Here is a 16,404-nt window from a genome sequence, read left to right as displayed (position 1 = left end):
TCGCAGATTGCGTTTGTGGAACATCAACAGGAATGCAATACGGACGGGTTTATCCTTTGGGTTTGGATAGAGTTTTAATGGTTGTTGCGGACGCTCTGCAATTATTGAAAGGATGATTGTATAGGAGATAGTAACACGTGTTTCAACTACCTACTCGTCAGTCCCGTTTCGTACACCGAGGACGTCATTTTCCCTCCACAAAACTGGTCCGAATTTCCACTGCAAGGTGCGTTGCACATACGATCGTTAAGTCTTTCCTCCTGATTTGGTGCATCATCGCCACAAGAGCATATTTTTCTGGAGAAAACAAGCAACGGGAATAATGAAAGGTATGTTTTCGGGATTGTTTGTCGGAGTGTTACCCATTTTGAACGATGGCGTAGCGAAATTCACGTTGCAGACAAAAATCGACACAAGTATTTGGCGTGCTGTGTGCAAAGATTCTAGAAAGCGTATCGTGTGTAAGGTTCCTCCGAGGAAAGCATCCCACCATGCGGTACGGGACATAACTACCGCGCGGACACTGACTCACTATCTCACGAGGCGTCAGTTTGCCTAGCACATTTTTACAAGCTGCATCAGCTAGCTTAATTTTACACTCATCACTACTGACACGCCCAATGGCATCGAGCGCTCTCGGCTCGGAAAGCTCACATGCGAGCTGATACTCGGTTCCGTTTGAAAATGTAAGTGATTTGTTCCGCAAAGTATGTGCATGCTTTGTATTGACTAGCGCACTGTAGTAAACAACAGTTTTAAACAGTAATATTATTAAACTTAAGTTTAAAATCACCCAAAATATGCACTTAGCATAGGAGACACGATTCACAGTAGAATGAACGACCTTCTTCGAAGCCATCTCGGCGGCGGTGTGTGATAAAAACTAAGATACATGCTGTGCTGTAAATCCCACGATAATATGTGTGATTTGGATACGCAGCTGTGCAAACAAATCCGTCTTCGATTGGAGAGACTCTCGCGAATGTGCTCTCCAAAATCGCGATCGTTTGCGATCGTCTATTGGGAAAAATTGGTTATATGTGTGAGCATAAAAGGTGATGCAAAGTAGTGTTAAATAAAATAAACAAGTTGCAGTAGACATTTAGGTTTAGTGAACGATTGTAAATGATTTTCGTTACTTCCTTAATTTTATAATATCATGGTAACCATCCGTTACATTATAAACGAATCGTTAAAAAACGGTAACAAATTTGAAATAGAAAATCAAACAAACAAAATGTTGCTCATTTTTGCATAAATGCAACCCTTCACAAATTCGAGCAAAATGCATCTGCTCGACTTTGGCGGGTCAGCTCCAGCATAACTGTCAAATGTCTAGCATGTAGTGAGCAAGGCTAAACAAAAGAGGCGTTGATGGTGAATACATCAAATAATGATATAAAATAATACATTTTATAATAATTTAAAATAATACATACGTTGAATAGTCATCAAACATTAATTACAATACTTTTGTAAATTATTTGAAGAAATTTAAAACTTTTGAAATTCAATTTTTGATCTTTGCGCGAGATACAGAAAGAGATAGCAACAATGCGTACTTTGAATGTCAAATGGCCATATCTGTCAAACGTCATTCACATGTACTTACCGCTCCGTCTGCCATGATCTCTTTCGGTATTTCGGTAAAATTATCAGTGCAGAAAAGATAATTTTTTCGCGACAAAAACAAAAGTGTATAACTGAGTCTCTCTGTACAGCTTGCCGGTTAGTTTGGCAGATTGAACGTGTTACAATCTGGAAAAGTTGCAGGAAGTTTATACAAATTAAGGTCCACTACCCATACTATACCTTCAAAGAAACATTCGCAAAACCGTGCGGTACTGCAGCAGCAGCAGCAGCAGCAGCACCGAGTATGTGTGTGGTTGCCGAAAGACCGCAAAATTAAGACGTAATCTTTCCGCTCCGGACAACTGAAGTGGATTATTGCAAGTGAAGTCGTACAGCTGCCGCGCAGTGCAATTTGATCGCAAACACTTTAGGTAAGACTATCATAGATCCGCTTTTCCGTGCCCACTCGGTCCAGTTGGTGTCATTCTCCAGTGCATCATTAGGGCGGGCGGTGATCGAATGCCGCGGTTCGATGGGTTCGATTTGTTATGATGTGATGATGATGGAATGTGATTTGTAATAACGCTCGACAAACAACAGGCATATGTTTGCTATTAGTCACGTTGTTCGGTTGGCGCAGTGCGACCGTATGACCCTCCTCTGCCCTGTGACGCGCAGGAAATGGTTTATGAGGCTTGATCGATGCTTCCGTCCGCTGCTCTGCTCATTCCACACTAACTGAACATCTGTTTCTTTCTTTCGGTAGGCTTTCAGCTTGCTTTCGAAAACACCCGAAACGATCGTGGCCGTGATCATCGGTTGATCACCGTCTATATCTATATTTTCTACCAACCATTTCTACCGGTTCCGGTGCGGACTAGCGCGCAGGCCGTCAAAATTAGTGGCGAAACACGAGTACGCAAAATGTCCCTCAGCTCGGACTCGCCGGATGCGAAAAAGCCCTGCAAGGGCATCCTCAAGTCCTCCAGCAGCTTCGACAAGCATTCGGCGGCATCGTCAGTGTGAGTGTACATCTGCTATCTGTCGTGTGTGTCGTATTTTTCTTTGTGACCATCGAGCGGCCCCTATCTTTCCACTTTCAGGCACAGGAAAAGTGCAAAGTTTGATGAGCTCAATGTGCTGCAGACGCACCACCCGCCCGATAAAGATTACGGCCACATGAAGGTGGACGAGCCGAAGACGCCCTACAACTACGTAGAATCGGACGACGTTGATCAATTGGATGCGGAGCTGCTCGCCGAAAGGTACGGGCCCCACTGTGCGCTGCAATCGAGGTTTCGAGGGTTCGAGAGATAAACGCATAATGATTGATTTTGTAGATTACGTGCAGCCGACGCACGGAGCGATGCCGTCTCGGAGGAGGACCTGGACGATGACGACGACGACGAGGAGGAGGAGGAGCTGACGGAGGAGCAGAAAAAGCGCAAGCTAGAGTTTGAGCGACGCCGCAAAGCGCACTATAACGAGTTCGAGGCGATCAAGCTCGCCCGCAAGCTGATCGAGGAGGACGATGAGGAGGACGAGGACGAGGATGGCGAGGAGCAGCGGAGCAAAGCGACCGGCTCGTCGTCGTCGTCGGGCCCGAGCACAGTCAACCCTGCCGGTGCGATTGCGGTCGACGGTTCGGCCGGTAAGGAGGAAACCGGCATGGAAATTGAGGAGATCGAGGAACCGAGCGGGCGCACAGCGAAGACGGCCGATAGTCCGGTGGCACGGTTAAAACCAGGTATGGAGGAAATTGTCTAGACGGTGCTGTAGTGACACCGTGGCGTGTGCTCCCACCTGCCCCGGGCGGGGGAGCCGCGCGTTAACATGTACGCTTCCAGCACCGGATGCCCCCGTGTGGAACTCCGGCTTTTTACACCGCATTGTCCGTACACAGACACATGAACACACACACACATATACAGAGAACAACACACAGACACATACACACACACATGTAACGTGGAGTGATAAAAATCTAAGGTCCTAAAGACTGCCAATCTGCCATTTTTTGAGCTGTTGCATGCGGTTACACACCGCATCTACTGAATGTTGTTCGTTTTGGAAAAGAGAGAGCAAAAGATAGAGGAGAGAGAGAGAAAGAGAGAGAGAAAGAGAGAAGTTTCCATTCTTATATGCATCAAAATCTCTTCCATTTATTTTCGGTAGGAACTTTCCATACATTCACCAAGTGGATAAGCTGGTGAAAGTGTTGGAATTGTTTATTTTTTGTATCACAATTACGCTTGATCTGTGTTGTGTCCGTGTGTATGGATAAAAGCGGGCAAACCCCGTTATATTGAGCGCTAGTAGTGTTATCCGTACTGTAGCGCTTTGTCTGGCCAGAGAGACGATCTGATGAAAACTATACTTTAGGGACAAGATGGTGTAGTATACCAAGCCACCAAACAGTATGAATTGCTGACGCGTTTAGTCATATAGAAATATGGTCCGATTTGTAGGAAAACACACATCTATTGTACACGACAAGCTCAAATTCAACACAATCACTGATTTCGGTACATGAGGAAGTAAGAATTATCAATAATTTTGTAAAGATTTCAGCAGCAAAGTTGCTCATTTACGCGCCAATGTGTAAGCATCCTGATTTGAATATGATGATCTCTTAATTTGATTTTCCATTTGTTTCCCTCCTTCTTTCTTTTTCTTCAATGTACTTTTGTCACCCATTCTTGTCCGTGCTAATGCCCGCGCTCGCGTATTGTAATTGACGAATGAATTTAAACCTTTTTTTACCCCATTACTGTATTCGCGTGTATTGCATGTGTGGCATGGCGTTTTTTTCCGGTCTGTCTTTCTACTATGTGCGCTACTACCAGTATCGAGCTCGATCATACTGGAGGAATGTTCCGAAATGCAGGGCCCCCGCAGCACGGTCATTGCGCTGATCATGATCGTGTCGATATGTTTAATGATATTCTTTATCGTATGCTTCACGTTGCTGTTTTACCTGCTGAAACGGAATGACGATTAACGATAGCTTTATGTGCAGAAGTGTGTTTCCCTGTTTCTATGATTTTTTTTTTGTCATTTGTGAGTGAGAATTTACATCTAGATAGGATGAGGATCGTTTTCTTTATGCACCTAGAAGAAGGGAAATATTAATTAAGCAATTATGTGCGTGTGTAGGTAGACCCGACTGTTCAATCAAATGCTAAGGGGCAAATTTATCAACCATCGAGCGAGTTTAGTTTATTATTTGTGTACTGATTTTTGAGTGGCGTGAACGCAACCTAACCCATATGATAATATGATTGAATTTTAAATAACCTCGCACACAATGGTTTATTTGTTTCTAGTAGTATAGTTTCTTTTGGTAAAAAAACTACGCTCCCATTTAAGAAATTAATTGATTTATTTTAATAAGGTTCCTTTTTTTGCAACGGGGTAGTATGAGTGTGTGCTGCTGAAGAAGCGAAATGTAGGAAATGCTGAAGAGAAATGTAGGAAAATGTTTAGCTTGTTTTCCACCCGCCACACACACCACATGTCGACTAACATAACCCAAATACCTCTCTCTCTCTCTCTGTGTATTACCAGTTGTTAGGAGATTTTTGTTTTTTCCTAATAATTTTGATCATGTTGCTATCAGAAACAACTAGCCAATCAGTGCTCCATCAGTGTCACGTTTGCTGTGTGTTGTGTTTTTGGTAACAGTTTCTGCGTGAAAAGCGTGCGCGCGTGTGTGTGTTTTAGCAGCATCCAGCAGCAGCAAACGCAGCAGCAGCAGCAACAACAGCCGGGATGTAATGTTGAGTACTTGCTCTGGTGTACCGGGATCGGATCGATAGACCACTGCACATCTTTTGTAGCGTCACCGTCGGCTTCATGATCATGATCGATCTCTGAACCGGAGCAATATAATCGAGCCGAACCGGATAGATTGGGAAACTATCTATAGCTGGGTAAAAGATTGCTGCACAATCAAATCAAATCCGGGTTTTGATCCGCTATCGGTACCGGTGGGGGTGTAGTCGGCAGAACAATGATAGAACTTATTACCAGTACACCTGCTGAATGAGGCAGGAGCGTAAACGTAATACCAATACATAGATGATAGGCGCTTAGTATAGATAACAATAATTTTTATAATTTCCGTTTGCTTGAACAAAACAAAAACCGGTTGGCACGCGATATTGTGACGTGCTTGCTTGCGTAATACCAGCAAGCGTAATAAATGGGAGGAAAGAAGAAGAAAAAAGAAACTAAAAAAAAGAATATCGAAGTAAAACAAAAACATTCATAAAATAAAAGCATAAAAATGGTCAAAATTCAATTATAAAAAAGAGAAGAATAACATAACATACACATACGGTCGAAACCAAACGAACAAACTAAGCAATATAAGTACTGCAATTGAAAAAAAAACTAAACAAGAACACTTCATAGTTTCAAGATGTAAGCAAAAGAAGGAGAAACCCTAATTAAAATGTCTAAGGCTGGCAAAGAAAAGAAGAACCGGTCTCTTGTTGAGCGTAACATTTTAAAAACAGTCAAGGGTACCAACCACCTAATATGAGATAATCAAAATGATAAAACAAACAAGATAAAAAAAAAACAAAAACAGAAACACGCAAAAATAGCTTACAAAATAAAGAAAAGTGTCCCACAAGTAAAGCAAATAGATAAGATAAGAAAGTAAAAGCTTATTTGTAATAATAAAAAAAGAAATGCAAGAAGGAAGTGGAAGCAGTTCAGCAGGAACTGTCGGCTGTTTTACAACAACTCGCGTTAGGAGGAAAAGTCATGTAGCGTCGTGAACGGATCTGTTGTTATTTAATTAGCTGCGAGGAATTTGTTAATGTGTAACCACGGCCACGGGTCAAGCAGATTTGCATGCGAAATGTCTCAAAATTAAACTAAAAAACGCATTACACGCATTTGGGCAGCGTTTGAAGCACAGCAAACTAAACCATTGGAAGAGAAGAGGATCTGCTTTATTGTACAGTTTAAGAAAAAACACACTCACACACAACATAGAAAGCAATAGATTCCTTTTTAATCGTGACGAAACAATTGGCTGATTATAAGAAGCGATGTTGTGAAAACTTGTAAGACACATAAACACATGTATTTATTTTGTCCCAGCACTGCTTAGAAATAGAGGCCATTCGAGGCCCAGGCCTAGCTTCATACCACCGTCTCATCCATCCAGAACCGATTGTTTGTTTTAAAGATAGTCAGTTTTGCAGCTATAAATGCACCCGGTTTGTTATGAGTGAGAGGACGGGCCGAGAAGTACTGGAGTGAGATTTAGTTTTTAATTTTAATTCATAGTTAAAGTTTGTAACGCAAGCTTGTGCGAGCGCCCCGTTGCTTCACCGTTTTATTCGATAGGAGTGGTAACGTTGAGTGGCATCTGGTTTAGTGGCTTAGAGTAGTAGGGGTTTTCGTGGGAAGGCGTAGTAGAAGCGAATGCGTTGGATTGGAAATTGAAAATATGTTAGCAAAATCAATCAAAAACGGAATCAGCATGAAAACAAGCAATAGAGTGAAAGTGATGTGGCAGCGAGGGCAGCGGACGAGCAGCGTGAGTTAAAGGAATTTTCTTGAATAAATTAAAATCGTGAATTGAATGATGGCAGAATGTTTGATATCATGCGAATAATTATATCTATTTCTTCTTTTTTTATTATTGTAGGACGATCGTTTCGATGCTACACCATTACAGAGGAGAAATTTGAATTCAAAATGAAAGCACCAAAAACCACGCACAAAACCCGACCCGTTTCGTTTTTGCAACTGGGGCGAATGTTTTGGTTGGCTTGGTGCAAATTGAAAAAGGCGTATCCGAGCAATTTCCCGCGCAGGAGTGGCTCTGAAGGCGGGGAGAAACACGGGGGCGAATGATAAACATGTGAAATGTAAAAATAATCCGTGCTGAAATTGTCGAACTAATCGATTTCGATGTTTCGTTTGCGCTAGCACTACTACTGATCGACGACGATGACGACAACACACGGCGTCGCTCATGTGCACGGTGCACACTGGCCAATGTTATGGATGGCCAGGGCTGGAATATCCGTAGCGTGTGGGGGAGAGAAGCGTTACTGCATTAATGATGTTGTTGTATTCACTCATCTGATCGCCGGGGATTATTTGAACCAGTGTCCCTGCCGTGTGTCCGGTGCACTTAATCATGTGCAGCTCCCGCGGTGGTCCTGTTGTTGTTGGGCCGTCGTTTCCGCACGAACGCACTGGCCAGATTCGGGTGGGGCTCCTTCTCTCTCTCTCTCTCTCCCTGCCGTATGCAGAAAGGTGGCTCATTATCGTTAAAATAAATTCCTATCATTACCACCAGCAGCGAGCGCGGGGACAGTATCGTGTGTCCTTGTTTCCGTGTGTAGGGGCATATATTTTTGCATCTCTCTGCTTGTGTGTGTAAATGATATACTTTTTCCAGTGTTTGCCATGTTTGCCTGAACGCTGAAGGCACATTCGTCATTTCCCATGATGTTGTTGGGGATGATGATGGTTCGCGCTCGCTGAATCGTGGATTAATTTAATAAACAAAAATATCGCTTTTGCTCTTCTTCATCCACGTGTGCGCTTGGCACATAAAACACCAACACCGGGAAAGTGCACAAATTGATTCTTTACGCCGGTGGTAAAAATCAAACGATACCGCCACACATTAAATGTCCGCACCATTTGGCCAGGTTTTTCTTTTTTTGTTGCAATTTTGCCTGCCGGTGGGACGAATAAATAATCTAGTCCATGTGGGGAAGGAAAACCCAGGATTTTGCTGACAAATCACACAAACCCCGTGTTGTCGACGATGAGTGTACAAAATTAATTCCTCCAACGAAACAAATTCAAAGTTTATGCACACATTTCCAACTCACCAACCAATGCGTTTTGGTTGTAAATTGTAGCTCGTGTCTGTCTGGCTGTCCGTTGATGGGTGAATTCAGCCGGAAGTGTGGTTGCTGGTCGCGACTTCACTTTGTTTCACTGTTGTGAAGTTGTTATTCCGGTTGAAGTGGTTTGCGTTTCGAGTGCACACAGACCCGCTTGTACAATGTAATAGTTTCGCAATACAGCAATACAGAAGTGTGTAACATTTTCGGCGAGAGAGAGAGTGGGAGGGAGAAGGAGCTTTTTCCCTGCCGTCTGAAGTGACAAGGGACGTCTGGTACGGGGACGGGAACAAGTGTTGAGCGGAGTTGAGTTAATATTTTCGTTTCTCTATTTTTGGATGGCTTACTACACACAAGCACATTCTATTTCCATCGTTTTTTAAATTGTTTTTCGTGTGTCTGTGCGTGTGTGTGTGTGTGTGTGTGTAGAAACTGTAACATGTTGCTAAAAATACGATGTCGCACAAAAATAAAAAATAGAATGCTCCACGGAAAACCATGGAAAATTTGGCTCGCTTTTTTACAACGGCTTGCAAACGATGAATGTTTAACAAGGGATGTGAAAGCCAAAATAGAAACAAAAGAGAAAACAGGCAGGGAGTGAAATCTCGATTTGATATTTATTTGCTGATGAATATGTTTTTCTCACCCATTCATGTTCCTTTATGGGAGATTTGAGGGGTGGAAAGGGCCTGCGTTCGCTGCCCTTCCCTTTCCACTTGCAAACGTGTGCAAATTCGGCACGCACAGCCGGTCGGGGTTTCGTAATGTTGTTACATTTCTTTTTCTCCAACGTTTCATCGCATCCATCGTAGTAAAAAAAAAACAGGGGAAAAGCGGAGAAAAATAATACAAAACCTCGGATACAACAAAACCCATGTTATGTGTACGCAGATGATTGTGATGATTTTATTACGATTTTTTTGTGTGTTATCTGTCTCCGTTCTGTTTTGTGCCTAGCCGCCTAACTCCCTTTTTTGCTGGTGCTGTCGGTTTTTGTTTTAAAGGTGACGGTGACGGGCAGGAAGGGACCTGGTCCCATGTTCACAATGGTCATCTTAATTCATGTTAAGCGAATTTATGAAAGGTACGTTTTTTTTTTTGGTGCGTTTTGCATGTGCGGGTGGGAATTTTGGTTTCTGTCCTCTAGCTTTTACAGCCTTTTATGCTGGTGAATATTGGCTTTTATTTCATTTTTGTTTCTGATGGTGATGATCATGACGATGATGTTTCAATCTCAAACACGAATAATAGGCTTAAAAGGTGGAGGGGTTTGTCCACCCTTTTGTCTGACGGGTGACGATTTAATTATTTCATTTTGTAAGCTATTATATGCATGAGACGATCTTTATTGCACATCACCGGTGGAACCGGTGGTAGGGCGCGTTTGATTCAATGTGTAACTGTTGTTTGGCAAAGGGGAAGATTACGTTGTGTTGTTTACTGTAAATTGGCTTAATAGTTTTTGCCACTAAAATTAGTTTTGAGAATCAGCTATTTTTCTCTCTTTCTGTCTCTCTTGTTGGTCTGCTCACGATAGAGCACGTCATCGTGACATGGCCTGGTCAACAATCATTCTCCAGGATGCTTGATTTCTGACTGCAGCCTCCCATTCATGTAGACACTCGATTTCCGACAGGTCTCGCTTCACCTGCTCCAGCCACCGAATTCGCTGTGCTCCCTTGCCCCTGCCTTATACCGAACTGGGGATCTTTGTCGAACACCTTCTTGGTGGGGCCACATTCAGGAAAGGAGGAATAGAGCGTAAAAATGTGGGTAATATTGTGTCAAACTAAATCCACACTCTAACTCATATTCAGCGACATCTTGAGCCTCTAACTCATCCGGAGTTGAAGTTGGAGTCATCCGGAGTAAGAGTCATTTGGAGTTGGAGTCATCCGGAATCGGAGTCAACCGGAGACATTAGGAGTTGGCGTTCGACTTCCGACTTTGACCCCGGAAGACTTAGCCTCTGGACGACGACTTTGGAGTCAGAATCGAATTAACATTAACCGAAGTCAGTTCGGAACGGTTGTTGTATTCCAGAGAGATCATTACTCTTTTGAATCATATCAAAACTACAAAATTACGGGGTTTGTGACACAAATGAGCGTAACGCATGGTATCTACGCTAACTCATGCATTACATTCACTAATCATAGCCCAAAAACATCATGAGTAGTCTTTCATGAAAATGGGTTAAAAGGACATTACAGGATGGTTTGTGCCGGGGGTCATTCCAATAGAATGATCATCCTGGTAAGTTTAATCAGCCTTTTTTCACTTTTATAACCTTGAGCCGGCTGTGTAATAGCTAGTAGAACAGATAACAACTTAGGGGGCAATTTATCCAAGGAAGAGAGCTTTGTCGCTTTTGGTATAAAATTTGAGGCCTTACGGGAATTATAATCATAGTCCTAGAAAGTGCTGTCACTAGTGATGGGAAAAATGAAGATTTCATCGGAATCGATTCCGGCTAGCTCCGAATTTTTCTGGAATCGATTCCGAATAGTAGGTCCAGAATCAGTTTCCGGAATCGGCTCCGGAATCGGCTCCGGAATTGGTTCTGGAATCGGCTCCGGAATTGGTTCCAGAATTGATTCCGGAATCGGAATTGGCTCCAGATTCAGAATCGACTCCACAATCGGAATTGGCTCCGGAATCGGATTTGGCTCCAGAATCAAAATCGGCTCCGACATCGGAATAGATTCCGAAATCAGAATTGGCTTCGAAACGGAGTCGGTTTCGGCATCTTCATAGGAATAGGCGTTTGGGTCTAATGATGATCCGTTTGATAGCAGCGAAGAATACAAATGTACTTGTAAATTATCTATTCACACGGAGATTCCCGGACTTATTTCGCTTCCCGCACTTCTTCTTCTTTCTTTCTTTCTTTGGCTGTCGGTCAAGGCCTGCCTGTACCCACTTGTGGGCTTGGCTTTCAGTGACTAATTGATTCCCCCCCATAGCAGGATAGTCAGTCCTACGTATGGCGGCGCGGTCTATTTGGGGATTGAACCCATGACGGGCATGTTGTTAAGTCATGACGGGCATGACAATTCTGATTCTGGAGCCGATTGCGATCCTGTAATCGATTCCGTATTCAACTCCGGAATCGGCACCGGATTCAACTCCGGAATCGGCTCCAGAAACCAACTCCGGAATCGGCTCTGGATTCAACTCCGGAATCGGTTCCGAAACCAACTCTGGAATCGGCTCCGGAACCAACTCTGGAATTGGCCTCGGATTCAACTCCGGAATCGGAATCGATTCCAGCATCGGAATCGGCTCCGGAATTGATTCCGAACACGGAGTCGGAATCGGGTAGGTCCGAGCTCCGAGCTCCCACCACTAGCTGTGACACTGAGTGAAGGGTGTTCACTTCAGCACGGTCTTATCGACACGTTCATACTTCATTACAGTTGAAGTTATGGCCAGCCTATAAAGTTAGAATACTTTACACAAAAAAGAGATTCATCACTTCAGATAAAATACTAGTTTCTGAAGAAAATTTCATGCCAGAGAAACTTAAAGTTACGGCACCCGAATAAAACCACAAAAGCAGTTTTTTTTCTTTCCTGCAAACTGTGCAGAAGATGTCAACCGGACGCGATAATGAGTGCGGGGTGGGCATAAAAATATGGTTTATTAAAATTGGAGGACCAACCCCCAACCCCCCATTGGTGTGTGGGATGTAATTTTGTGGCTTTTCGGGCGTACTCACATCGGATATATGAGATCGTTGTGGTGGCGAAAAACAAAAAAAATATGGGAGGGAATGTGAGAACGACCCGACCGGTGCCGGTGCTGGAAAGCTCATTTGTGGTTGTGCTCGGGAGGAAGGGTGGAGGTAATTTTAATTGGACTAAGTCTGTTGATAAAGCGGAAACTATGAATTAAGCATATGTGTTTCATTTCACCCGAAGCGCGTGCCAGCAGCGTGCCGTCAGTTCTCCTCAGTGACCTTCTCCCCGCGAAGCAGCGTTTGAATAATGATTATTGTCTCATCTTTTTATTATTACACACTTCTCCGCCTGCCCACACATTGCACCATCCCTGTTTCCCTCGGTTTTGGGTTTTCCTAGTTCCTAGTTCCCGCCGTGTGTCCGTCCGTCGGTTCGCCGCCAGTCGGTTCAAATTAATCAACAATAAGTGCAAATTTACGACGCACCCAGATAGATATATTATGCACGGTTGTGCTCTTTTTTTTTTGGCTGATAATGGTTGAGCCCTCTGTGGTCGGGAGGTTGGACTTTTGACCGGCCCACAGATCACAACACCATCCCCACGCCGGCTGGCTGTTTTGCTGTGTGGCCTCAATCACTGACCCGTAACAGTGTCCGTTTCAATTTGTGCTTTTCGGGATGTCAACGCTTATTTGTCATTCGCGGAGGGGGGGGGGCATACATGGCCAGACTCAATTCCCACACCCTCCCTGTCTCACCGGTCAACCGGTCACAGTTTGTGTTGCAATTTTAATAAATTAATACAATGTATAATAACGACGTGGAAGCAAAACGCAGCGACCGAATTGACAGCACCAGTGGACAACCCAGGGAGGACAGAGGTACCGGAAAGCCTCCCGGTACTGGGAAAACAAAGCGATGTCCTCTTTTGGCGGCATTAATATGAAAGCTTCCTCTGGCTGTGTTTCCGTTTATGAAACCTACCGTGGCCGGTGAAGGTAATGGTGGTGCGTTTAATGTGTCGCTTCACCGGATCGATTATCTGATACACCGATAACAGGTGTAGGAATGAAGGGTTTGGGCAGGCAGAGAAAGAGAAGAGAAAGAGAGAAACAGATATACAGTCCTTTTGAAACAGATTTGCAATCTGTAACAATGTGGTTTCGTGCGGGGAGAAAATCCCATACCCGTGCGTAAATAAAAGCTTCCCTCGTGCGCTTGGGAAACGCAAAACGCGGGCTTTCCCGGATGCGAACGGGTGCGAAAACAATCGCGGAGCGGCGTGTATTGGGATGCATACATAAATAATGGGCGACTCTGAGATTCGCTCCCGTGTGGTGCGTTCATCTTGTTTGCCTTTCACTCAAACTCAGCTGTGTGTAAAATACGTTAAAACAGCCCAGCAAACGTAAAGCTCTTTTGTACACAATTCCCCCTTATCATTTTTTTGTGTGAAAAGGGAATCTTCTGTGCAGTTTTCATTCTTCCTTCTTTCCATCGGTTGAAAGCCGTTAAATGGTTGTAATTTATTTAAAACTTCGATTAATAATTACTCCCCAGAAGCCGCAGCTACGTGGGCACACGTGGGCCGGTTTTTGCAATCAGGAGCCAGGGCCGGATTATGTGTGTCGTGCTCGGGCGTTTCTCGGCCTCATTGGGGCTTCATTTTAATGAGAGTGGCTACCACCGAACCACCTGCTGCTGCTGCTGCTGCTGCTGCTGTGTTAATTTTTATTTCTTTCTCACTTTAATTTCGTTTCTGCTTTCTTTGTTAAAACAATAACATTCATCGAACCAATTCGGTATTAATTTAACGAATATAAGCCTTTATTAATGTACGTTTTTATATTGTTTTATCTGTGTGTGGCTTTATATATATGTGCGCGTGTTTCAACCATCATAATAAGCGTTAAGCGCTCACCGGGGGTAGATAGATACAAATGTTCGCCTCATAAATATAACAAGCACAATACAGCTTAAATAAACTTAACTTTGCATTTTTGTTACATGTTCCGTGTTAATGTAGTCGATTGTAAAAAAAACTAAATAAAATAAGCTTAAACCCAATACAGCAAAAAAAGCTCAAAAAGCTCCTAAAGCGCACACGGAAGCTTCTCACACGCGCACCTTCGCCTGCGGTACCTGATACTTGAGCCAAATCAAAACACACATCGAAACGGAGAACAGAAAGCACACGACAAGGCACAGAAAGATTAGCGCCATCGCGCAACTGATGCGCCCATTTTCCACGCGTATCATGGCGGTTGCTTTTGCCGGTTTCAAAACTGTCCGGAAGCATAAGGTTGCGCTGCCTAATCGAAGTAGACACTTGTTGCTGCTGCTTTACTTTCCCCTCTGCCTTGATCGTAGTAGTAGTAGTAGTAGTTGAATAGAGCTTATAAACAAACGCTGTGGAACGCTTTGCAGAAAGCTTTTGAAAACCACTTGCTATCTCACTCACTCTCTCCTTTCCTCCCTCGTTATTGCCTCGTGTTTTTTGCTTGGGGGGGGGGGGGGGGGAAACCTTATTAGTAATTGCTAACTCTTTCTAGTTTATTTCTTATCTCTTTGTTTTGTTTCGTTTTTTGTTCCTGTTGTTTTCGAAAATGTGTTTTTGTGTGTGTACTGTGTTAGTTCGTTTGTTTTAGTTATACGTGTGACGGTGTTGTTTTTGTTTTGTGGCTGAAGCAGAATTTAACAATAAGCGCTGATTGCTTTTACGTTTTCTTAAAAACGCTCTCACTTTGAACTTTCTCCTGATTTTTTTTTGTATTCCAACTTTCCTCACTTTTCCCACTTTTGTTCTAAACTAGCATTTGCAAATACTTTTTTTCTGATTTGTTTTGGTACGCTCCAAAGCTTCTAGCATTTCAAGACGCATTCGCAGCCGGGGGTAGTGATGCACACGTTGAACATGCTTCTATTTTGTTTGGTTCTTCAAACAGTAATCCACCACCCGAGCCCGCGGAGGACGGGAAGGAAACGGGTGCCCTTTTTAAGCATGGTGCTGCGTGCCTGGCGGTGCCCGATAGCCCGGGTAGGTGTTGTTCAGTGCATTCTTGGCGAAGAAGTCGGCATAATCCTAGGGGTGAGAGCGATTTGTTTGTAGTGGTAGTTGTCCAAGTGGCCGACCGGTATTGTTGATCGTTGTGAACATGGAGAAAGAAAGAAAGAAGGAAAACATAGAACACATTAGAGTGGATTAGGCAGTTATGGATGGGTTTGCCGGGGGTGAATTTTGTGCCGAAGCAAGAGAATTAGCTTGATAAATGGACCACTCGTTCAGCTTGCCCATAACGGATTTGCTTGTGTTTGTGAAGCGGTTACATGTGTTTTATAGTTTACCGGGCCACACATCGTGCCGAGCTTCTTAAGAGTTCATTTCTCGGAGCACTCTGGATCAAATTGATGTTTCATTATAAAGATTAAGCGGTGGGATTATCACACATTCAGTCATCAGAAGTAATGCGAAGCTGGTGCTGTCCAGGGGAGGCGAGGAAACAGGTGTGCTTCCCCGCTTTTCAATGGTGCACTAATGCACTTTTCGCACGGACTCTTTCACTCGTTCACACGGTGAATCTATTTTAAGAACGGGTGGGGTTCTACGTAATAGAAAATAAATATCAATTATAGCACACATACGCTCCCGTCTTCTCCTCTGCACTCTTCGCTACACTAATCACAGTTCAATTGGACGGTGATTTATTTAGTTAACACTTGAAATGCGCTGAATGTAAAAATTGCTTCACCTCCAGCCATGCGGAAAACCCGTGCGGAATGATTATCGGTTTCCACACACACACTCATACACATTGCGCAAAAACACTCATGTACATGGACATGTACATATCCTTTCCATCTATCCAATTCCGTAGAGATTAATTAAGTTGACCAGTGAACTGGAAATAGTTTTAGTCACTTTTCAATGGAGACGATTTGTTCCGGTATCGAAACACGAGTGTTTGAATTGCTTATGGATATAATTCTGCAGTGCTCGGCATTACGGCATAGGTGACGCATAAAAAAATGCTTGTACGATGGTCGTTGATGCACTCTTCGATAATGTGTGTTCGATTTTGAAGTGCGTTGAGTGATTATGGGAATTTTTCTCCTATTTCAAGTTATGTTTATGTTTATGTTTGTTTGTCTATCGATGGACAGTAGTGCCCTCTCGAACCATTCAAGCAATGTCTTACAGTGAATGTATTACAATGGATTACAATAACATAGAACGCAAAAATGTTTAGAATTTAGCACAG

The 16,404-nt window shown here is 43.5% G+C and overlaps 4 protein-coding genes across 7 annotated transcripts in view; 2 read left to right on the top strand and 2 right to left on the bottom strand.

Moving 5' to 3' along the window:
- Positions 1–16,404, top strand: part of LOC120947541 (alpha-tubulin N-acetyltransferase) — a 600,156-nt gene that overhangs the window by 459,648 nt on the left and 124,104 nt on the right. The window lies entirely within an intron of this gene.
- Positions 34–1,360, bottom strand: LOC120947332 (xylosyltransferase oxt-like). The gene is made up of 2 exons (XM_049607293.1): positions 363–1,360; positions 34–297 (listed from the first exon to the last, which is right to left on the bottom strand). The coding sequence occupies exons 1-2, from the start codon at positions 857–859 to the stop codon at positions 147–149; spliced, it is 648 nt and encodes a 215-aa protein (XP_049463250.1). The 5' UTR covers positions 860–1,360; the 3' UTR covers positions 34–146.
- LOC120947333 (protein phosphatase inhibitor 2) lies at positions 1,616–7,175 on the top strand. The gene is made up of 4 exons (XM_040362558.2): positions 1,616–2,003; positions 2,339–2,594; positions 2,676–2,837; positions 2,913–7,175. Exons 2-4 carry the CDS (start codon positions 2,497–2,499, stop codon positions 3,337–3,339), a joined length of 687 nt encoding a protein of 228 aa, XP_040218492.2. The 5' UTR covers positions 1,616–2,003; positions 2,339–2,496; the 3' UTR covers positions 3,340–7,175.
- The window catches only part of LOC120947348 (GATA zinc finger domain-containing protein 10), a 103,984-nt gene continuing 101,530 nt past the window's right edge, over positions 13,951–16,404 (bottom strand). For all 4 annotated transcript variants that reach the window (XM_049607281.1, XM_040362585.2, XM_049607283.1 and 1 more), the window contains one exon: positions 13,951–15,227. In XM_049607281.1, coding sequence (XP_049463238.1) covers positions 15,141–15,227 — 87 coding nt within the window. In that variant the 3' untranslated portion in view covers positions 13,951–15,140. The remainder of the gene's footprint in view (positions 15,228–16,404) is intronic.

The sequence above is a fragment of the Anopheles coluzzii genome, chromosome 2 (assembly GCF_943734685.1).
Source record: "Anopheles coluzzii chromosome 2, AcolN3, whole genome shotgun sequence".
NCBI classification, from domain to species: Eukaryota; Metazoa; Arthropoda; class Insecta; order Diptera; family Culicidae; genus Anopheles; species Anopheles coluzzii.
This window is presented reverse-complemented; position numbering and strand designations above follow the sequence as displayed.